This window comes from Strigops habroptila, chromosome Z (assembly GCF_004027225.2).
Source record: "Strigops habroptila isolate Jane chromosome Z, bStrHab1.2.pri, whole genome shotgun sequence".
Lineage (NCBI taxonomy): Eukaryota > Metazoa > Chordata > Aves > Psittaciformes > Psittacidae > Strigops > Strigops habroptila.
In genome coordinates, this window is record NC_044302.2 from 75,936,157 (window position 1) to 75,960,948 (window position 24,792).

The following is a 24,792-nucleotide window of genomic DNA, read 5'->3' on the forward strand; positions in this document are numbered from 1 at the left end:
TCAGGTTCGCAAACAGGATAACAATGGCTATCTCATCCTCATTCTCAAAACAAATAATTTCCTTCATATCTAATTAGGTAACATTCACATTCTCCGAATGGACGCAGATATTCAGAGAATGAGATCTGATGTAGAAAAGATTGCTGCGTTCTCACCCCTTCAAACTGGTTCAGCTTATAAAACCATCCATCCTAGAGTTGGGAGCTGCTTCTGCAAAGACCACCACAGTTGTATGAATACTACCCATCCGCTAACAGGAAGAAGTAAACTCAAGAGTGCATAGATATGTGGCAGTGACTGAAGAAAGAGACGGATGGGTTCAAGAGACTCTGCAAATTTATAAAACCATGAAAGCAAGATCCCTTCCAGAATAAAGGGCCTAATGGCTACTCACACACAGACAATTTGAGAGGCCTACAGAGAACTGCATTTTTTAAATTTGGTTTTTAAAGAGGTCAATTAATACCAATTTCTCAGTCTTGCAACTCCTTCCCTAACCTTTAAGAAGCCTCTTGCAACTCTGATTGGGCAGGGCTAGCTGTAGTGAAGTACCAGTGCCTTTATCTAAAATTAAAATGTATTCTTTACAAATAGTATCTGTAGTGTAATTTTATTTACAGGATATATCGCAAAAGTACACCACATTTAGTGCAAATGCAACTAATGATATAGGTTTATATACTGCTTTGTAAACTTCCCATACCTTTGTAAAATAAAGCTATCCAATTAAATTAATAACTTGCCCGTCCCATGTTCCAGCGATTACCAGAAATGGCAAATCAGGAGTCAAACTCTCTATATTTTTGATTTTTTTTTGTTTTGTTTTTTAAAGTTCCCATCAGTGGCTATGGTGGAATGTACCATTGCTTGGTTGATTGTAAAAAGATGAAGTACATTTGAGGTATAAGTTTTTTTTTTTTTTTTTTACATCTCCATATAAAATGCTCACTGATGATATAGTAAACATGTACAAATTTTCATCTTATTTGCCTTACTAGCATTACCATATAGGCACTTTTCTACATATTCAAATTAACAGAGTAACTCTGTAATAAGGCATATTCCATGCACACCATTAGAGAAAGGCAAATAAAAAGGGAAGAGTTATGGAGCATGAAATCTGCATGCATGTGTAATCATGTTTTATATATGATTTCCTCTCTACAGAGAAGATGAACAAAGTTTTCAACACTGTGCAGATCACACTTAATCTTTTAACAAATCTTCATTAAGTTACTATATTTTACTTATTTTCAGGCACCTACCATACTATTTCAAATAAGCCTTTCAGCTTTCTTTTGGGAAAAAAAAAAATCTGAAACTTTTTTCTGAAGATACACCTGTTACTGAAATGCCAAGCAGTCTCTAAAGAATTTCCAACTATGGGACACAGATGAGAGACCCCAAAGTCAGTACCAGTCTGCCATAGTCCTCTTCTAATAAGTATCTCCAGAATCAAAGGCAGGCAAATATCTGACATTTAAATTCCCACAGCAACTAAAGGGAACTTTCTGATAAGAACTATGCATCCTTACAACTCTGATGGGTTTCGATCAAGAGGCAAATAATCTTCTACATGAACCTCAAAGCATGGCTTTATAAAGATGAGGAAAACACATGCAGGATCTGAAAATAATGTACTCATCCTCATTCTAATCTGGGAATGTTGTCCTGTGTAGTCCAAATTACTTCAATAAATATTATAGTGTACCTTCTCACAGCTTTGGGAAAGCCCTGGGTATCATGCAAGAAAGCAGTCCACATACATCATGGACAGATGACTTCTAGCTCTCAGGCAGTCTCTTGCCATCTCATAGGGAATCTTCATAGATATTTCTGGATTGTGTTTAATAACAAAAATTCGGTAGCACATATTACATAACTAAAAAATACAATAGAAATATAAAGATATCTGGAAAAAATAAAGCTTTTCACACTCTTACTCCTTCAGAACCAAAGATCGTCATAAGAGTAAGACAATAGAAAAGGCAAAGTCATAAGGATATTGACAGCCCTCAGTTATTAACTGACATTTTATGTGACAAGATGATTCAGTATAGAAACCAGCAGCAATGAACTGTGATTATACAAAGCAAAACAAAACCTACCAATAAGTCACCTAGGCTTTACCGAAGTCCCTCCCTCCCCCCCAAAATACCACATAGATTTTTTGTGCACATAAAGCACATACAGTATGCCATATGTGCATTTGCCTTTTGTGCTTTTTAGACATGCACAAAAACTCTGTGAGTATCTTAGGAAGGCTGACAGTGAAATTCTGCAACTTCTTTAAAATTAAAGCAGTAACCCACATTGGAGATTCAAAGCTGTATGCATTCTTCCTCTTCTAAAGCAAGCAAATCAAAATAGAGCCATATACATGTTATCAATACATGTATTTATAATTGCACACTGATTCAGCAAGAAAAGTTAGCAGGAGAGAGCTAGTGTTAAATATTCAGCTTCGTGGTGTTGCAACACCTTCTTCACTTCAGTATATAAAGCCTAGAACTTGGGCCATAAAAAGACTGTAGATCCTTCGTTCCAGCATGGAGTGCTCTATGCATGGTCACTTCTCCAACGTGGAATGCTCACTCAGTCTTGTTCCAATCTCTGCAGGTAAGCAAAGGCAAAAACACAGCACTGAAACATTTGAACACTAATTGGAAAACAAGAACTTGTTAAACATCTTAAATAGCATCAGCGCTGCTATGATCACATTTGAACTGTTGGCTCATGTTGGCTTTAAAAACAGCTGCGTTTTTGAAGGTTCGCCTACACTAGTTCTCTAACAATATACAATTGAAAACATCAATCATTACAGGGCAACCTGTTACAGAAGTAATCAGATGACTAAGGCTTTTGGAGTCTGACATAATAAATAGAACCAAAAATAGAGGTGGCCTATGTCATGCATAGAAAAAGAGATAAAAACTCATTATCAGATCATGCTGTAATACCAGAACAACCAAATGGAATTTGATGGTTTAACACTACAGTAATAACATGATATATACTTCATTAAGAGTCTACACTAACAAAAATTAAGCAAAGCCTTACTTAGCACTAAGGCTGATGTCTGACAAGTTGAGACAGACCCCAAAGTGATCAAGAAATCCTCTTCTAATGTAGTATCACATTTAAATGTTAAAATCATTTTAGATTAGCCCAATGACCTATACCATTAAAATACATTCATTGACTAAAAGTATCTGTAAATCCTTTTTCTTTTTAAGGCCCATCAGAAAGGCTAAAAATTTAAGTCATAACCTTTTAAATACTGCAGTAATCAACACTGGTCTGTCAGTAAAATTCCATTAATAAAAATCTTAGATCAAAACTATTCTGTCAATATAAAAGAATACCTTGACCTTCATAATATTCTATCAAATACACCTTTTCAAGTAAATTTAAGATATCAAAATCTCATGATGCTCTAGAGAAACTTCAGTATGTATTCTTTTCAGAACTGTAAATTGTCTGTGATAGCTGAGAAAAAATACTTCATCCATTATACTTCTACATAAATTGGACATGTACACAAAAACTTGCAAGATAAATAGTAAAAGTCTACAAAAACTAATACTTGGTAACTTGTGCAGCCCTTATTTTTTATGCTAATAATACATGAGTTACATGAATGTTTAACAAAATAATTAGAATCACAGAATAGTTTGGGTTGGAAGGGACCTTCAAAGGTCAACTAGTTCAACACCCCCGCAATGAGCAGGGACATCTTCAACTAGATCAGGTATGTATATATTGCACACATATATTAAAACTAAGCACTGAATTCATGCTAGTCATGACAAAACATTTCTAGATTGCATGCTTCTGTTTGGCCTTAAATTTACAACAGTGGATCAAGAATGAGGAAAAGGAATGTATACCTGCTATCACTAGAATAAAATAGGCTTTCCTGCTGTCTTCTCCTGCACATAGGATGTAAAACGCTTCAAGAATTTTGGATATTCTCGTTTTGCCACTGCCCGTAAAACTGATGCTGGCGCCCATCCTCCTGGATTCACTAGAAGCAGATAGGAAGACAGACATTGAAATACAGCAAATCCACTAGAGTCTAGAAAAGAAAATTTAAGTTCATTATTCCTGCAACTCTTTCTGAAGTTACAGGAAAGAAGAATGATCAGCAGACTTCTTTTTTTATGCCCTTAAAGCTTGTATTGTAGCACTTTCTATTCTTAATATTCAAGACTATGTTGCCACTATTCAGAAAACATTAAACATGATGTGTTGTGAGTCTTTGGGGAATGCCAAATGGAAGATGGTTTTCTGTTTCTTGGAAACAGAGAACAAGAGATTCAAGTTACTTCTTATTTCAAAGAAAACATAAGTCAGTCTTGATTTTTCAGTAACTGCTGCATTTGTCTGCAGAACTGCTACATAGCCAATGTCTTACAAATTATTTTTAAAGCACTCTAAACAAAACTCAGTCTGATTCTAAAATACACTTTGATTCATAGGGCAAGTATTTTGCTGAAAAAGCTGCTACTTTCCATATAATCACAGTTCAGAATTTATCAATGAAAATGTATTTTTTTAAGTAATTAGGAAACTTCTAAATAGGAAAAAAAGCAGCCTACCCCAAGGTTTAAAACCATATAGTAGTATTTGTACAGAATTTAATATGAATTACATCACCCCTATATGGCAAAGATTTACTGAACCAATTTTTCAGGCACTGACTCTTTAGCATGCCATGTAATAGGTGGTTAAAAGTAGTAAGTATGTGAGCTACTCTTCAAGTGTTTTGTAGCTGCAGGAGAGGAGCTAACAAGTATGTAGCTCCAGTACTACAATACACTGCTAAATACTGGGTTACAGTAACAATACAGTTTGGCTTGGATAACTTTTCAGTCAATACTAAGGATTTTATCAGTTAAAAAAGTAGACTATACAGCTGTCCTGGGTTCAGCTGTAACAGTTATTGTTTCTCCTTCTTAGTAGCTGGTGCAGTGCTGTGTTTTGGCTTTAGTCTGAGAACAGTGCTGATAACACACCGATGTTTTAGTTGTTGCTAAGTAGTGTTTACTCTGATCAAGGACTTTTCAGTCTCATGCTCTGCCAGTGGGGGGCACGGGAAGCCGGGAGGGAGCAGAGACAGGACACCTGACCCAAACTAGCCAAAGGGGTATTCCATACCACAGCACATCATGCCTGTATGTGACTGGGGGGAGTCACCCAGAAGGCCAGACTCTGTTCAGGTTGGGCTGGGTATCGGTTGGCAGGTGGTAAGCAATTGTATTGTGCATCACTGCTATTTATTGTTGTTTGTTTTTGCCTTTCCTTTTTAGTTTTATATTCTCTCCCCATGTTATTTCCCTTATCATTATTATTAGTAGTGGTAGCAGTAGTGGTTTTGTATTATACTTTAGTTACTGGACTGTTCTTATCTCAACCCGTCGGGTTTACACTCTTTCGATTCTCCTTCCCACCCTACCGGGAGTGGGGGAGAATAAGGTGAGCAGTGAGCGAGCAACTCACTCAGCATGGTGCTGAGTTACCATCTGGGCTTAAACCCCGATAACAGCTTGCAAACATCCTTATGCAAAATGTATGCGCTGCTTCTTAACACGAGGGTAAGAACTGTGTATTTGCTATCAGCAGCTTCTCAGCTTGGCAAGATGAATCAGGAGGAATATAGCAATACATGAAAAAACATACTATTACTGAAACTAAAAGTTATGCCAAAGTCATCCCAGTTGTAGACATTTCTTCTGCCCACCCTCCTCCACTCAAGGTTCTGTACTTAGGACTAAGTTACACAACTTCCATTTATTCCTCCTAGAATGCCACACAATGAATGATCCCATTCACTGATTCACGTAGCACATTAATTCAAGTCTTTCTGAACATGAAGACCAAAAGGGTGATGCTATATATAAATTTAACAGAAAACTGCATCAAACTTTTTTGTCAGTATTCAGCTTCCCAGAATTAGATTATATCATGCATGTCATACTGAAAAATGTTAGACTTACCATTAGCTACATATGTAATCTTGCATAGGATGTTGTCCCTGCTTATTTCCTTGTTCCCCTCTGGTGGGCTTACTAATGTCTGACAAATCATAGCAATATTTATTTTGGCACGGACACAGCGATTATTCAGCTACCAAAAAAAAGAAAAAAAAAAAAAAAGAAACATTTGTAAACCTCAAATTGAATTTGTTTCAGCATACTTGACTGCGAAGATTTTAATTTACTATAAAGGCTAAGACACTCCAGAAGCTGTGTATCTGAGAATTTGCTGTCTAGCACTATGTGGATGTAACACGAATGTGAGTGAAATGAAAGGCACATGGTAAGTAGGGAAAGGGCTTAACCAAAATGCCTGAATCTCAGGTTTGCTTAATACACATTGCAAGTGAATTACTTCAATTATTCTGACAAATGAGTAAAGAAATATTTAAAGAATAATGCACCAGTATTCACAAATATCAGTTAGTAACTTTTCCCTTGTAAACAGGCTGTGACATAGCAATCAGCACAGAAATATTCCAAAGAAAACAATCATTGCTACTATCTCACAGAACCTGTCTAAGATGGAAATTTAACAGATTCCGTATCACAATTATACAAGCTTATTCCTGTATCTGACAATACTGAGCAGTTATTGATTTGATTCCATACAATATAACCCCAATTCTTTAAAATGTTTTCACATCTCCAGAAATTTTGCTTCCGTTCTGCTGCAGCGCCTTAAATCTGACAACTTTTGAGATAAGGCTGGAAAGCTTTTGGCTCAGAATGCTTTCATAAGGTCATTGTATGACCTGGTTTAAATAAACTGAATTTTTGCATATCCAACCCCCCCAGTATTGCACACGCATCACCAAATAATAGAAAATGTTATCGTAATAGTAGACCTTGATAGAATGAAAATAAATACTTACAGGAGCACTGTCATGTTCTACAGAGAAATTGCACACAATCCAGGTTTCAGGATCATTTTCACTGAATGCTGGTATCTTTCTGATGGCAGACAAATACAGCACATCCCTTTGAGAAGCTGGCCACACCCTCTGCAGAGAGACACCTGAATATAAGCTTTTCCAGTTTTGCGAATTAAGCACTTACTACCCTTAGATAAAGTTAAAAGCAAGCAAGGCAAAACAGGTCAGTCATGTTATTTAAGTAAGTTTCTTCAAGTTAGTACTGTAACAGAACATAGTTGTTACACAGCTGCATATCAGGTTATCTGATTGTTCCATTAAAAAAAAAAGGGGCGGGGGGGGTAGCAAAAATTTAAGGCCTTTGAAATGCAGAAAACCAAGCTGGAATTACTTTTTCAGTAGACAAACAGGAAGAAGCAGCTCTTCTCCTGTTCCCTCAAAGTCAGGCTTACATTTGAAGTTAATACTTGTAAGCTACAAACTGAACTAGTTTGAAGTATAAATAGATGCATCTACACTTACTCTCCAGAGAGAGTGAGGAGAGACCTATTTAAAACAAATATTATTTCAAAAAGCTAATACTTCAGTAAGACACATATGGTAAACTCATACTATCTAAGAGAAAGTTTCAGAAACGAAAATGTCTAATAAGAAAATATACAGAAGCCATTTTCCTGACACTTAATAGGGGAAAAAAGTCTAGCTTTAATTACAATACTGTATAGTTTACACAACTGTCTCACTCAAAAATCACAAAAATGTTTTATGGTAACCGCATTATTGGTAAAATTAGCAAAGAAAAATATTTGGTTTTATAATGGAAGCATGCATGGTTAAAACGATTCTGAACATTTTTTGAACATATTTATAAATATTTAAGTTATAGTTGTTGCATTATAATGCAAACAAACATTTTAGTAAATATATACCAGAACTGGTGGGGGGTGAGGTGCGGAACACACACACGACATAATGAAGTTACGAGAACAAATGTTGTACCAGCAATTATACCACCTCATAATACAAATGTGTATGTCAACTAATTGTGGTCAACAATAGCTTGTGTTATTGTCAAAAAAGCACACCATATAATGGTATAGGTTTCTTCTTTGTAGGCCAGTGTTCATTAATTGCTTCCATTTCCTTTATAAGGCTCTTGCCTTACTGGCAGCAATACATTTAGAGATTAAAAACAGTCCTCATTTGTTATTACAAGTTCTATTGGACACAAGCACAACCAATTATGCTATCTGACAAAGCTGCAGTTTAATAGAGAACTTGCTCTGAAATGTTGTTTCTGAACAGTATTTAAGTTGTTAAGCCGTTAAAATATTCAGAATAAGATTAGAACATATAAAACTTAAGAGTTATTACCTTATGTGTCTGGTAAATGATGATTGCATTATCAGCTAAATTTTCCACAACATGGAAATTTTCAATTGTTGCTGAAAAAGGAGGGGGAGGAGAGAGAAATCAAGCACACACATTAGGTCAGTGTAATAAGCAACATCCTTGCCGATAAACACACAAAGCTTAAGAACCAATTCCTTACTTTCCCAGTCATTACGAACATCAACATTCCAGAAGTAGTGGCAGACTTCATGCCCTGTTACCCCTTTAACAGCATGGGTTGCTTTCAAAGGATCTAAAACTATTCCATTCTCTTCCACCTCTCTTCTGTATACCTATAACCAAATACAAAGAAAGAAATGCAGAACAGAAATTGTCAAAACTGATCATGTGTGAATTTTTTAAAAATATAATTAAAAAAAAAAAACCCAACAAAACAACCAAAACCATCAAACCACCCACTTACCTATAAGACTAACACATGAATAATTTGCCATGTCAGTGTTCTCTGGTAAGTACCAATGCAGACATCCTTTCATGGCAATTCACGTAACTATTTCAAGAATCTCTACTCCAAGAATTATTAAGCTACCTTAATTATCACTATGCACAAGAATCCATGCAAGCAGAGTAGAGCAGCAAACACAGTAACTTGCTACTCTAACATTTTCATACATCAAATTTACACATTATTTTGATACCAAGTTTTAAGTAGGAAATAATGAGAAAGGAATCTGCAAAGACAAAGTTACTGCAAGAGTTGCATATGGTTTTGTATGAATAAATATGGTAGAAACCACAACTCTTGTGGACTCCAGGCCAGAACAAACAATCCTATTCTCAGAAGCTTTAACAGCATAACTTGCTGAGTGACAGTACTCCCAGACAATCATAGAATCTCGTAGGTTGGAAAAGATCCTTAAGATCATTAAGTCCAGACATAAATGTAACAGTGTCAAGTCCACCAGACTGAAAGTATCTATCTTCACAGCATATCATCTTATATCAGTTAAGCAAAATCCCAAATGTTTACCTTCATTTCTCCTTCTTCTACCACTAGCTGCCAATTGGCATCTCCTCCTACATCTTGCAAGGAATATGTCATATGGTTTTGTACCATCTCTTCCACCTTTAAAGGAAAAAAAAAAATAAAAAATATACATTTTTAACTCATTCCTTCCATCTTCTTGGGCAGAGACTGTACAGTACTCGAAGCCAGAAGTCAATACTTCAAATCCTGTGCAGGACCTGAATTTGGACAACAGAGCTTTCTATTACAGGTTAAGAACAAGCAGATACCTCTGGCCTTCAGAAAAAGAAGCAAAAACTGTGAATCAACTTCCACCTTCATCCTGTCCAGCTACTTCCTATCCCTTCCTTGCACCTCTGTAAACTGTCAAAGCTCACTATTTCTATCTAAGACAGTTTTATTTCAGCATATAGGAACTTACTTCACGTATCTCTACACAGAATTACAATGCACTGTAAGATATTAACTGAAGAGCATTTAAAAAGCTTAACAAAGGTTGGGAGGAAGAGGGAGAAAGACAGACAAGCTCTAAAAAAGTGAGTGAATATCAAAAGTCATACTGGAATAGCACTGAAAGAAACAGTCATGGGCAAAGCATGCCTATTCTGTTTCATTGACATTTTTGCACAGTTGCCTGCTAGAAAAAAGAAACAAAATGCTTACATTCAAAAGATTTGTTCAGAGACACTATTCTTATAAAATACTAATTTAAAAATTATTTATCTAGACTCTTGTGTGCTTTTCATACAGGCCAAATATTTGGTACATCTTTATCAATCATAGAAAGGTTTGGGTTAGAAGGGACCTAGTTCCAAATTCCTGCCATGGGCAGGGACACCTTCCACTAGGCCAGGTTGCTCCAAGCCCCGTCCAACTTGGCCTTGAGCACTGCCAGGGGTGGGGCAGCCACAGCTTCTCTGGGCAACCCATGCCAGCGCCTCTGCCAGCGCCTCACAGGGAAGAATTTCTTCCTAATATCTAATTTAAATCTATCCTCTTTCAGTTTATAAAGCCATTCCCCCTTGTCCTGTCACTACATGCCCCTTTAAGAAGTCCCTCTCCAGATTTCTTGGAGGCCCCTTTAGGTACTGGGAGCTGCTATGTCTGCAAATACCTTTTTTTTTTTTTTTGGGGGGGGGGGTGGTGGTGGTTTTTTTTTTCATGGAATGTGTGTGAAAATGGGTGCTGGGACAGGAAATGGATTTTTATTTTAAATACACAATCTTATTCTGTTTCTTTGGCTCCCCATCCCTTTCCAAATCCTACTCACCTGCAAATAAAAATAAAAGCAAAAATAAAAAGAATCTGTTGTCATGCTTACAAGTACTGGAAACACTTCAGTAACTTTCTTCCACTCAAAAAGTAGATGACTACTGAAACTTGTCACAGCAAGTAAGTCCATGTGATTGACACTATTTTCCTGAATTACTAGAAACAGTTGTGGGGTTTTTTACTTCAAAAAGAAAAGCACTACAAGCAAAGGTTAGTTAATTGAGCAACACAGAGATTAGCTTAAGAAGTGCACAATCACAAGATTAACAGTCTGAACTCATAAATGGCTTTGCACAACTTAAAAAAATATTAAGTCTGGTGTACCTATAAAATAACCTATAAAACATATTTAAGCAAGTAGTACAAACAAAAAGCAAAACTAAAGAATACTTAATCATCTTTATCTGACATGAAACACAGTTGAAATGTGTTATTTAATTTAAAACAAGCCATTTTGTCTGTACTATGTTCTCCATGGGCAACACACTGAAAACCAGGAAGAAAAAAGGTAACTGAATCAAGTCAAAGTACAACATAAAAAATAAAATCCATTGGATGGAAATTCTAGCTTCTCTTATTTAACTACAGACTTCTCCACAGAAGGAAATCTTATCAGTCCAGTCTGGGGTGGTGTCTTTGAGTTTTTGGTTTGGAGTTAAAATGAATTAAAACCATTCACACAATTTGTGTTTCTGCTTTTACACAGGCTATCTTTTCCTACCAGTTACTAGCAGGTTTCGTACAGTGAGTTATTTAAGTATTCCATTTATTAGCTCTAGATCACGCTTCTTTCAGGAAGGAATCCTCACCATGCTCCCAACATTTACCTGCAACACCTTCAGGTCACTATGTCTCTTCTCCCCTCGTTCCTAATCTGTTAAGGACAAAGCTAGCTTTTGTAGGTTTGTTTTGTCTTTTACTGCATTTTGCTTTATGCTAAAATCAGAGGGATGAGAAGAAGAGCAAGGTAAAAAGAGAAGAAGGCATCCACAGGAGTGCAACCTAAACAGTTTCTTACTTCTGCTTCACCAAGGAATTGCAGTACCTACAACTGCCATGTGCATGCGACCTGCCCAAATTGCACATAATCTACACACTGGTCACTGTCTGTCAACCTGCACCTCTTTCAGAGGCAGAGAGTGAAGATTCACAGCTCCTTTCCAGTTGGAGAGGCCAAATTATTACCTCTGGGTTCCTGGCAAGCTACAGCAACGGTGTGCAAAAATACTTGTAACCTGTATGCCACGCAGTCTTGGCCTGAACACTCAGTGAGAAGTTCTTCACTTTAAAGGCCCTCACAACACCTCAATCCATTTTAAAATTGGATAGTTCTTTAACAGAAAGTGACATGCACTTTCAAAAGAAACTGCATTTTATTAGAAAGTGATCTGATCTCCTATTCAACTGGCAAAGACAAATTAACGCCTTTATAGAGGCACACTGAAGAACCAGGTCCAAGCAGAATACACACTTACACTTCTCAATCTTAAAAAAGAGGCTGCAAGTTTCTACTTGACCTTTTACTGATTCCAAAATTCTCTTCATATGAATGAAGTCTAGAAACAACTCACATTTATTCAGAATCAAGATATTAGCTTGCCTTTCCAAAAGCCAAATGCTCAGCCTGGGGACAGAGGCCAATCTCGTATTAGTAAGGTCCAGGGCACATTGCCACCAAAAGAAGGTGTGCTGCTTTTCTCTTCATGGTCTGTTACCTGCTTATTCAGTAGCAATGAAATTCCAGAGCAGGTAGACTGACTTGTTGATCTGGCAAAAATTTGTTCTAGGGAAAACATTTGGGGCGGTGGGCTGTGGGAGAGTAGCTTCCTATAAGTTAAGATGATCATCCTTTCTGCAGTATGTCCATTAACTTGAAACTGCATTTGACGGCACTCAGTAGTAACTTCTATGTAGTATAATCCATGCGGCAGCTGAAAAGAGCAACAACTTGACTCCAGTCCATTTGATCCTGATTCTTAACCTCTCTTTGCATTATTGTCATAAGGACCCAATCCACCTAAGATTTGTTTTTAAGTTGTTAGTTTTTCAGGCACACTAGTGCTCTGGAACTCAGGTTTGAATGTACAAATGTTGTCACAGGCATAAAAGATGAAAATGAGGAGGCCTGCATGCTTTAGCAGCTAAGAGTTTCCCTTATATTGAACTGCCAATGTATTCACAGCCTTACAGACAACCAGCTCCTGTGTTTAGAACCAAACTTGCTTTGTCTTATTTGATTCCCTCCCCCCAGAACAAAAAGAAACTTGAAAAACTAACTTGACTACTGGAGTACTGGTAGAGGAGCCTATCAGTGTTGTGCTACATGACCTCCAATTTTTTTCCCTTGTGATAGGTTAAAATTTCAGATATTGACTGCAAATGGTCAATGCAAGTGTTGGGATTTCAGTCCAATCAGCAAGTCCTTAACTTATAGGGTCCTGCTCACAAAGCAGGTAGTACAGTCAGCAAGTGGTACAATTCCATACTCTGTTAAACAAAAGAAAGTCCATTCCTTCTATTTGAAAAAGCAGGTTGTTGCAGCATTCATTAACGATTTCTAAAAAAGCCCAAAATAACAGATCCCAGAAGGAAGCTCCATATTCACAATCACATATAGACTACAGCAGAAAAAAAAACCTAATGGCATGAATGCCATGTCTGAAAAACTTTTTTTGAGACTAAAAGCAACTATATGACCTCACCTACATAATCCTGCACCGAACTACAATCTTCAGAGCAAGCACCTAGAGTAATTTTGTATATTACTGGAATATGTCTCTATGACTACACTGACACATTCAGGATGCCAGACTCATTTTCCGAACGATGAATAAATATACTGAAACTCTTCAGTAAAAATTCTCATATCCATCATCTTGTTTATCAACATACTTTATGAGCTTTCAGTAATAAAACTAGTTGTAGAGGTAAAAAATGGTCATAGTGAACCTTAACATTTAGTACATTAATGTCGCTATAAACAAAAGTTAAATACAAAATCAAACCTTTGATTTAAAAGCAAGAAAAACTATTCCATTTGTAGCAAAGACCAGCTCCATCCCACACAAAACAGGTGATATTCTACCTTTATTATAATCAGAAATGCAAAATTTTCAAGTTGAAGGCATTTTTAAAGCTGTTTAAGTCCAACAGTTTCACAAGATTGGGGCCACTGCACAAGTTGATATGCATGCAAGCTGGATGTGAAAGGACAACCATTTAGTACAGGAATAGAGAATTCCTTTGTTTGTCTCAGCATACTAGTTTAAAGCGAGCAGTGATTTATGTAACAAAAAACCCAGGTTCTAGAGAAGAGGATGAAATACCGCAGAGATATGCAACCCCCACTCAACATATTAATACAGTACCTGGGCGCTGAATCTGTGAACATCATCAGAGGCACTGACTAGATCAATGGAAGACATGGAGGAAGAGCGACTATAGGGCTACCAGAGACAGACAAAGAAAAAACCAAGTAATCAGAACAAAGGCACAACAGAGCATTCAGTACCAACTTGCAAGCACAAGATAATGAAGAAAAGGAAAACAAAAGCAGCAAGCACAGCAGCAAATGCTGATTTCATGCACCTATTATGCATTATGCTCCCAGTGTAGCCCTGAGAGGAGCATAGTGTTTCCAGTAACACTAGAAAAAAAGCAACTGGATTTTTTTTCTTTTCTTCACAAAATCAATTCAATGAGCTTTGGTGAAGGTATCTTGAAAGTACTGAGGTTAACAAGTTGGGATTTTTTCCTGTATTATCTAACTGACAAGCTTGATACAAGTCGAGAGTATTCTAAATACTCAAATCAGTATTTTTTTGAGCCAAGACAGAAAACAGTCCTTCTCCAATTCTGGCTACTCCATTTGAAAAATGAGTAAACCATTGACAGTTACTAGAAACACTTTTGTTAAAAAAAAATCTCACCTATCCCTATAAAGTATTATATAGAAATATCATAGGTTAGCCCATCATTCAGGAGATCATGACAAATACCTTACCGTTTGAACAAATCGATGAGTCCCCACAGCAGAATATGCATCTCCAGAAGGTAAGGATGTTGGCCAGTGTAATCTAACCTTTTCACTTTGGGACTGCAACAGAATAGGTTTAATTATTAGCAGTCACCTGCTACTGGAAGGACTATGAAACAGAGTGAGTCATCCTTAACCTACCTAGTGGCTACAACAACTAATGCTGTCCATGACAGGCATGAAGCTGTCATCCTATTGGAATTCTCAGTAAGTGAATGGGAGTAAAGACTGAATTTGTCTATAACTTCAAGGGGGACTTCAGAGTTAAGGAAAATAGATTGGCAGCATTAAGGATCCATTAAGTACTAGCACAAGAGTCAAAACTTGTACTCTCTGTTCAGAGACCACAACCCAGGTAAACTGTTTGGTACCATATATATCCATTATAAAGTCTTTTAATTCTTAACCAAGTCATTGTATTCACTATATTTATACACCTAAACACTTTCAAGACAAAGGATGCACTACTTTGTTATTCCCTCTCATTTATACATTGCCATACTTTCTCATAGTCTACATATTTCCTCACATGCATCTTGTCCCTTTTCGATCCTTGCCACTGAAGTGTATTGAAGAAATGAGTTAAGAAGTAGCCAGAACCTATAGAATTTTAAAACAAAAACCAAACACCAACAGAACTACGCCTTTGCCATTTCACATACTGCAAGAGTCAAAAGAAACTTTAGACCAAAAACTAGGTTTTGAGAAACAGCTGCACTGTTTGATATTCTTACTTAATCAGGGCACCAGCTACATACAAAGGAAAGTTTATACAGGACACTTATTCAGGAATTAGGAACTAGAGACATTCAATTAGTTAACACTCTACAATTGTCTCTGTAAGCTGTGAAGTCACTTTCTCAAAACTAGTGTTAAGCAACAATATTTAACTGTAAAAATATTAAGTGAATTCCCCTTATCAATGTCAGAATAAAAGATCTAGAGCTTCAGGAGATGCACCCCAAGACTGAGTTTAAGTCACAGAAATCTCCCACGAACACCCATCATTAAGACATTTTTCAAGTATCAATACCTGTTCTTCCATTTTATCCTGTCTATCGAGAGCAGCTTCAACAGCATCAAAGAACTCTTCTTCATTAATCAGACTATTAGGACCTTCCTAGAGCATAAAAACCAAAACTAGTTCAAAATTCTGGAGACGTGAGAGTTCCACTTCACTTTACTATTAGAAATACATATTCATATATTATGCATACGGCTGTTGGAAGCAAATTTCTTCTATAGACCTCAAGTAAATTTCTCAGATTACAATTCCTCTGAAAACCCTACTTGTTAAAAGAAGTTACTTCCTCTAACTACAATTTAGAGATAGTTGTATAAAGGAGAAAAAAACCCCAGGAAACTGAGTAACAATGTCAATATGCTTTGAGGGCAGAATTAGGTTTTAATTAACATGTATCTTCTCTTAAAAACATTTATTGTGTGTCAGTAAAGTGCACATTAACATAATTGTGTAGTTAGACTCCTTCCAAGAATTCCAGTGCCTTAGGGCAGATTTCAGATACGTGCTCAAAACATAACAAGAGAAAATTCTGAGATCTCTATTGAAAATTCTTGGAAAAAATGGTTTAACACTAAACAGCAGGTCTAGATGAGTCAACTATTAAAAACTCAGGTCTATGAAGTAAAATGTTAATTTCAGAGAATTATGTTTGCTGCTTTCACTGTATTGTAAAGCAAGCCAATCCAACAAATTTCAAAAAGCTACAACAGGGATACCTGGAAGAAGCAGCTGTGTCCATAACCAGGGAGCCAAAGTCCAGCTTCCTATCGTTTTTTTTTTGTTTGTTTTTTTTACAGTGTATGCATCAGTCACAACAGAAAACCCAAGCTGAAGTATCCTCTAAATATCTCAACATATTAATAGTATTTCTCAGGCTACAATTTGTAAATAGAATCCCATTTGATTAATGTATATGAAAGGTTCAAGTTCTTAAAAATGATACAAACTGCATTATATGTGCATTAGCTTATATTATTCTTCAGAATTAGCTTATTCTTCAGAATGTGGTTTAAGTGTCTTAGAATTTGACTGAATACCTCACTGCAGAGGAAGCTGCTGAAATATGCAATTTAACAGATGAAAGGAATCTAAAAATTACTGAACTTGTCAACATAAAATTTCCATTGGTAAATTAAAAATCAATTGAAGTTAAACTTCAGATTCTAGAACTGCCTCTGCAGCTTTACGCATCTATACAGCTGAACCATCAAAAAGAAAAAGTAAAAATCTAGTGCATATATTCTTGTACATCTCAAATGTACAAGAAAAAACAGTAAAAAAAAAATCAGCAGAAATATCTGTGAGCAACATGCTTTAGACAAAAGCAGAACATAGAAGCCTGAGGTGAAGACAGACTTCATTCTCAAAATATTAAGTACTGAGATTCTTCATACAGTTTCTGTTTCAAAGGTGGAAAACCAGAAGTGGCATGACCACCCACCTGCACAAGCCAAACACCTTGATTTACACACCCTTCAGCCCTCTTTGAGAAACAAACCGATCTTTACAAGTCCCAGCATTTTTAAAAATTTCAAAAGCAGGCTTTGTACCTCGTAGTCTGGCCCTCCAAAGTGGGACTTTTTCTTCAGTTCTGTCACAGCATTTTTGTATGCCTCTTCAATTCTCCTCCTCTTCTCCGACTCCTGTAAAATTACATGGTCATTCGATTCAGTAAGAATGAATTGACTGCTAATAGTCAACATGCCAATAAATGGAATTACCTGACTGGTATAGGTTGGTTTTTTTTCCCCAAGTAACAACTGCAAAGCTGCTCATTTTCTGAATTTATTTGCATGCATGTATTATATGTGGCCATATACATGCATACATATAATATAAAGCCTGGGTAGCTAACTATCTTGAGGATACCTTCTTTAAGTCGTGAAAGAAACTAGATCAGCAAGCAAAAACTGGTATCTAGCTTAAGCATAGCTATTCATGGTTCACTGACTTTGTATCTGACAGTTCATACAAACCTCCTTGACACAGATGCTTGGGCAGTGATAACAAAGGGTGAAAAGTAAGATTGGTAAAAAGCTAACTTGTTGAATGTAGTGAGATACTAATGAGTCACAGCATGTTAAATTTGTATCTATAATCAGCTGGCATAGCTTCAACGTGACTCATTTTGTGAACTCCACGCAGTGATTAACTCAACATCATTCTCCCATAATAGGTGTGTGACTGTACTAGCCACTGATGCCTATATCATTGCATATTTTGGAAAAAAAAAAGTAGTAATGCCAGGATCAGATTAAGTCTAGTATTTCCTCCGCAAATTCTATATACTGTGAAATCCTCTCAGTGAAAAAGCCATGGACTTCTGAAATTCTTGCAGAATTCAGCTTTAGTATAGAAGATGTTTCTCTGTTGCCTTTCAGAATCACTTCAGGTGGAAGAAAGTTAAGTCTTATAGGTGACAATTGGACACCACACACTAGCTCTTGCAGATGATCACTCAGAAACCCATTTGAGCTTCAAAATACAGTGGAAAACCCTTAAGCAATACTGAAAGGCTGGATTTACCAACTGGGAATTGGGTGGTTACGTTCATTCTGGAACACATTTTCTGGTTTCTAAAGACAGGTTTGAAGAGTAAAGCAACAGTTTTGATGTAAAACAAAGTAGTACAGTTTTCCACAGGAAAATTCTTAGGGGAAAAAACCAGCACTTAGATGAACACAGTATCATCTGTCGACATAGGCTTTCCCTTCTGAAACTACCACAAAGAGACAATAATTGCTAACATGTATATTTCACAAAATTTTCTATGTTTATATTTTTTTGAAAGCAACTAGAGAGTCCTAAAGATGCATAAAAGCATAACTTGAGTATAAGTCATTGAGAGAAAACATAGAAGTTTTACAAGAACGCTGGAATGAAAAACAAAATCACAACTCCTCCTCCTGCTCACCCCAGATCCCCACACTTTCAATACTTCAATCTGCAAATTAATGACAATTCACGTGTGTCAAAAAACAACTCTCCAAATCTGCCAGCTTCTCTTAGCAACAAGGCAGAAATTGGGAAACTGTTTGGCTAAACAGCAGGAAAATTACTGGTGTGTTAAAATTCTGTGAAGTTTAATGAGACATTTAAGTTACAATTGTCAAAGGTGAAAAAAATAAGCTAAACATGTTAATCTTCAGGTAAAATTTAATGTTCAGATTATAAATTTGTTCATTAATAGCAATTAGTAAGACCAAAGGAAACTAGAATAGAAAAATGTTGCTGTAGTCAAGACAACGTGAAAAGCATTATCAAAAGGGTTTTGTTGCAAATAAAACAATGGACCAAATGCTAGAGATTAAATCCCTTCCTTATTAATTTTAAGTAAAGTCTATTTTAAAATACATTCAAGAGGCTCATACTGAAAAATATACTGCATCAGAAAAATAAAAAAAGTCAGTCTCAAGATCTTACCAGGTAACGGTAAAAGGTTGAAAGCAAAGCTGTAACTACAATTACTTTTACATCACATTACTTGCTTTTGTATTAATTTTATGCTGGCCATATGACTGTTTTGGTAACAGAAAGAAAACTAAATATAAAAATCTAAAATTACAGTTGAGTGCAATATTGAGCAGTATCCTTCAAAATGAAAATGTTTTTGTAATAATAATTAGTTGTTTTCAAAGGTTTAGACATAGTTTCTAACCTTCATTCAGAATGGAACTTGAAACCCTTTTTTCATTTAACAGAATAAAAAGGGGTTATAAAGATACTTGATTCATAACACTGCAGTCATCTCTAGTTAAAATGTAGTCACGTCCAGATTCAACAAATTCTGAATTTGAGGTTCTCTAATATGAGATTTTTTTTTTAGGACAGTGATAGTTTTGAAATATTTTCTTCAAGTTCGGCAGAACAATCTATCTTGCATCTTTAGGTTAAGGTAGCTTGCTACAAGACAGAGGTTATATAATTTTGTACTAATCACCTTTGCATGCTGCTGTTAAGCAAAAGACAGTTCTGAAGCTAGTGGAGTGAGGAGGCTGGAAAGAAATGGAGAGTGAGCTGGGTTATAATGGTACTTATAGTACCTGTAAAGCCACTATACAGTGGTGTGGTACCATTGTAAAGCCATTGGTTTTAGCCACTGACAGAGGTCTTGCTCTTCCTGTAACCTGCACAGCACACAGACAGCAGCATGAGTCTGCTGACATGAAGGACAAACTTGATGCTGCCTCTTCCAGCTCTGCTAGATGGGCTTTTACAACCACTGGACAGACTTACAAGAGCTCTAAAACTTTTCCAGACAGAACATAAACACTACCAGTTGCCTGATTTAATGTAATTTCCCCCTCTGGTCTCTGAATGTATTCTAAACTTTATAATCTCAAAATATTTACTTTCTTTTCAAAGCAGTTTACACATCTATCCAAGAAAACCAAAAGTACAAAGACCAACACCATTCTCCTCCCACATCCCATATCAGATGATAAGAGCAGTGTTTTTTGCTCAGGCCCATAGTTATAGAAGATAGTCATAAAGACATGTTTAACAACAACAAGATGAAAATAAAGCAAAAGCAGTTCTACAATTGGAGTGGAGTAGTGTTTGCAGAGGTCCAGAGGTCTGAATACAGTCAACTGGTGTCTTTAAGGGTGTAGGTGTCAAGGTGTTGGTCATGGGGGGCTGCAGGGGTGGCCTCTGTTGGAGGAGGCTGGGCAGCTGCTCCGTGTCAGACACAGGTGATTCCAGCCAGCTCCAAAAAAGACTCGCTCCAGCACACAGCTGAGGCCATCCATCATGTGTGTGGCACCTCTCTGAAAAACATACTTAAGTGCAAAAAACATCCCAGGGAGAGAGGAAGGGGGAACCAGAAGTGAGAAACAACAGAGGAGACGCCAAGGCCAGAAGAGGAAGAGCAGCAGCTTCAGGGCCTTGAGAGAATATATCCAAACTGCAGCCCACGGAAGACCTCGGGTTGAAGCAGAGGGACAATTTCCTGAAGGAACTGCGTCCCACAGACGACACACACTGCAGCACATTTTCCCCAGAGGACTGCTGCCCATGGAGAGGACCTGTGTGGGAGCAGGCTAAAAGTGTGAAGAGGAAGGAGTGGCAGAGATGCACTGCAACCCCAACATTCCTCATGCCACATTTCCTCGGGCTAGAAAGCAGCAGGTAGAGAGTCCTGCACTGAAGGAATGAAGTTCAGCTTGGGAAATTAGAGAAGAAAGCTGTTTTCGTGTTTGTTTTGTGTTTCACATTAACCAGATCTATTTCAAATCAGCAACAAATTGATTTTCCCCAAGTCAAGAATGTTCTGCTATGACAATAACCAGCAAGCAATCTCCTTGTTTTCCTCTTGACCCATCAGCTTTCTCATCCTATTCTTCCCCCTAATCCTGCTGGATAGGTGGTGGGTGGGCATTTGGCTGTTAGCCAAGGCTAGCCCACCACAATTCTGTATTATTTAGATCAATAAAAATCTCCTCTTCCAAAAGCACAGCAATTAGAAGAATGTAAAGTAATTATTCTGTATTAGAATTAAAGTACTTTACCACGAGTGTGCTATAAACCCAGAAAATTTCACTAACAAATGTGACTTTAAAGAAGTTGCAAGTCTGCGAAAGCTGAGCAACTGAAAACCTCCAGTGTTTTAGAATCTTTTGCTATTTTAACTTCTGGGAAAACAAGTCCAAATAAGCTGTGACCCCCTTTAAAATGTATTAACTCATGCTGTATGAGGTAGCAGTCACATGAGACCAAAAGTAAAATTTAGAATTACATTTGTTTACCATTTGCAGGTCAAAATAAGTCCTTTATGTCCACAAAAGAAGTGACAAATAACTAAACTAATTCAAATTCTATATTTACATATTCTGTATTATTATATACTAACATAGGGACAAGAAAAATTCACTTCATCCATGCTCTAAGTAAAGTCTGATCAACATGAGTGAACTGTATTTGCTCAGCCCTAAGAACAGAAGAGAAGCCTTTGAGGGGGGATCTAATAGTAGCCTTCCAACACCTCCAACAAAGTCAAAGAAACTGAGGCAGACTTCACAGTAGTCTGTAGTAGAGGGATGAGAAACAATAGGCAGACACTGGAATAAGAGTTACTCCAAGTAGATACAAGGAAAAACTTTTTTACTATTACAACAGTTGAGCAGCAGAACAGGTTGCCCAGAAAAGCTGTGCAGTCTCCAGCCTTGAAGACTTGAAACCAGACTTGATAAAGCCCTGAGCAACCTGGTCTCATCTCTAACTGTCCCTTCTTTAAGCAGAAGGTTGGAGAGAAAGAAATCTCAAGAGGTCTAGTCCAACCTGAATTACCCTATGATCCTATGAACAAGCTTCAAGTCTTGGATCTACTATAATTCCTCCAACTACTTAGATGAAGCAGTAACTAAGTATTGACAGAAGTCACAATACAGTAGACAGGGTCAGACCTTTGACATGTGGACAAAGACAACCACAGAGGCAGAGGCAAGGATTCAAATGTGGAGGTATTCTGTCTGCATATGCTCATTCTTTGAATCGTGTACCACTAAAACATATCAACTAAGTGTGATATACACCACATGGGAACATGTTGAATGAAAAATGAGACAACAGCTAGAGGACTGCACAGGACACCAGCCAGTGATGGCAGGATTCTAGAAATAAAAGCCTAAAGTACAACCTAGCCATGCCTCCAGCACATCTCATGAGAGAAGACACTGCTCCTTTTTAAGTTGCTAGAGTGGTTGTGTAGGCTTAGCATGAACTATCACTGTCATTAGAATAACAGATATTCTAACACTATACATGTAAAAAATTTAACCAGTCAGCATAAAACGTGACTTAATCTCTTCAGCCTCCTAAAGGAAAGTGAAATAATTGTATCTTAACGAGACATTTGAAGTTAGAACTGTTTTTGTCCTCAGTATTGTCACCATTTTTTATCACAATTAAAAAAATTTGGAGATTTGCACATTTGTTTGCAAGCATGGACAAATAGGTCTCTTAGAAGGCTGTAAGCATTGCACTTATTACTATGGAATACTGTCAGGTTCTCTACAGATATAAAAAATATACTACCTGAACAAAGGCTGGGAAAACAGACTATGATAAATAATGTTATTATACCACAAGTTAGGATAAGATTTTAATGTTTTATAGGTGTAATAATGAAAGCACCTAAAACTAATAAATGCTGCACATAAAAATAAAAGCAATTCCTGGAATAAAATCAGTTAACAGCACATTTGAAATCTCAATTTTAAAGAAACTTTTTTTTCCCCCCAACAAAAGTAAAAGGAAAATTATCTTACCTTATCTAGCTTTTTTTGCCAGCTTTCTTCACATTTTACCATGAGTTCAATACAATGAGAGAGTGTAGCAAGGATTCCAGCAGTAGTTGCCTTGAAAGTTATAGCTTCTCCTTTAAAGTCTATGCCATTAATTCCTTTCGGTGTTACATGTGGAAACACTAAAAACAAACACGAACCATTCACTGATAGCTGCCTTCAACTCAAGCAAGCATTTTACATGTGTGCTTTATATTACGATTGTTTGAAGAAAACAGACTGGCTAGAAACGTAACATAAAAATAAAAAAAGATAGTAATTTCAGCTATCCACAGGATAATGAAAGAGATTCAAAGGGAGGAACACATCCCCTCAGCTTCATCTTGCTATACTGTGTTTCAAGTCTGCTTGTAATGCTCGATTACTCTGCACTCTGCAAATCACGAGGGTGGAGGGAGTGGTAATACTTCGTAACAATAGCAGTTTGACAGCTTGAAGGGGTGCCTAATTAACAAAGAGCAACCTTAAAACATATCTGATAGACCACTAAGAAAAGAACAATTTAAAAATGCAATCAAACCCGAAATGTAACATTCAAGGTTGCTTTAAACAGATAATTACAGATTTAAAAACATCAAAGTAAAAAGGTACGATATCAGATAAAAGTATCAAATGTGTTGAATTATCCAAGTACTGTGGGTTTTGCAGTTCCAACAACTACTTCATGCTGTCAACCAAGCCATCTGTTGCTAAGGCTATTTAAACAAGTCATTTAAAATGTGTGACAAAAAAAGTACCTATTACATGTCAAACTCGTACGTAGGTTGACATAATAACAAATCAAACACTACACATTAATGCCAGAAAATATTAGAAAGCAGAAGTAACATTCATGCTGAAGCCGACTGAGCCTGGCAAGTTAAAGTAACTCCTGCTATGCCACAGGGCAAGCTAATAGCTTATGACCTAGAGGGATATCACTTCCCCCTGCTGGCATGTCATTTTGTCAGCAAGCCCCTGTTATGGTTTAAAAAGTACAAATAAATATTTGTGTAAAGTTTATCCAGTATGTCTGCAAAGGCAAAGCAGAGCTTTCAAGCAGTTCAGTTCTTCTAGGGAAGGGAAGTGCAATTGCTGTTCTCTAATGGTAGAGCCCTGCATCTTCACTTTGTGAACAGTAAGCAATTGTCACATGGTCTAAAGCAATGGTTTAAGTCTCTAAAGGTTTTATATACCCTCCTTTCAGAAGGAATCAAGCTATTTTTTAAACAGATGATTACAGACTACACACTGCTTCAAACACCTCAAGAAGCATACATACTATGGTAGAATGCAGCTTATTTTTTGTTTCATGTTAATCAAGAGTACTCCCTGAAAGGTAAAGATGATGGGGCTGGAGAAAAAAAAGTAAAGTCAGAGAAAGAAAAATCTGTTCAGAAACAATAATGAGCAGAGCAGCTCTCCCTCCCCCTAACAGCTGCAGAGGGAACACGGAGGAGGCTGAGACTGAAAGTGGTATAAGCTGGCAAGGAGGTGATGCAGTGGATTCTCTGAGAATAATGAAAATAACACAAGGGCTTCACCCATAACAATTCATGACTGAAAAACAGAGTTTATACTAATAATTTGTCCTTGTTGGTGTAGACTGTGTTCACATGCAGGTTTACCAGCACAGCTATAATGCTTTAGACGTGATTTTTCTCTCTTAATTATGGAACATGCTAAAGATGCTGAGGAAACTATCACTAGCTGCAACACTGCAAGATCATTTCAGAAATCTCAGTGGTAGATTATAAGGGAGATGAAGCAATGCAGACTCATTTTCTGAAAAAAAGTCAGCTTTTATTCCTGGGTATCTTCAGGTCTCAGCTACAGGTCATTAATACTTCCATACAGTTTCAGTCACGTGTTGCAAGTCATTCG

At 36.9% G+C, this 24,792-nt stretch overlaps 1 protein-coding gene across 4 annotated transcripts in view; it reads right to left on the reverse strand.

Moving 5' to 3' along the window:
- Nucleotides 1-2,379: 2,379 nt before the first annotated feature.
- Nucleotides 2,380-24,792, reverse strand: part of CERT1 (ceramide transporter 1) — a 77,077-nt gene continuing 54,664 nt past the window's right edge. For 2 of the 4 annotated variants that reach the window (XM_030470872.1, XM_030470874.1), the window contains 12 exons: nt 22,894-23,051; nt 17,176-17,268; nt 15,635-15,721; nt 14,569-14,661; nt 13,934-14,011; nt 9,297-9,392; nt 8,466-8,598; nt 8,288-8,358; nt 6,914-7,042; nt 6,000-6,129; nt 3,891-4,027; nt 2,380-2,613 (listed from right to left, as the gene is read on the reverse strand). In XM_030470872.1, coding sequence (XP_030326732.1) covers nt 3,900-4,027; nt 6,000-6,129; nt 6,914-7,042; nt 8,288-8,358; nt 8,466-8,598; nt 9,297-9,392; nt 13,934-14,011; nt 14,569-14,661; nt 15,635-15,721; nt 17,176-17,268; nt 22,894-23,051 — 1,196 coding nt within the window. In that variant the 3' untranslated portion in view covers nt 2,380-2,613; nt 3,891-3,899. The remainder of the gene's footprint in view (nt 2,614-3,890; nt 4,028-5,999; nt 6,130-6,913; nt 7,043-8,287; nt 8,359-8,465; nt 8,599-9,296; nt 9,393-13,933; nt 14,012-14,568; nt 14,662-15,634; nt 15,722-17,175; nt 17,269-22,893; nt 23,052-24,792) is intronic. The other 2 variants (XM_030470873.1, XM_030470875.1) reach the window with 2 other exon arrangements.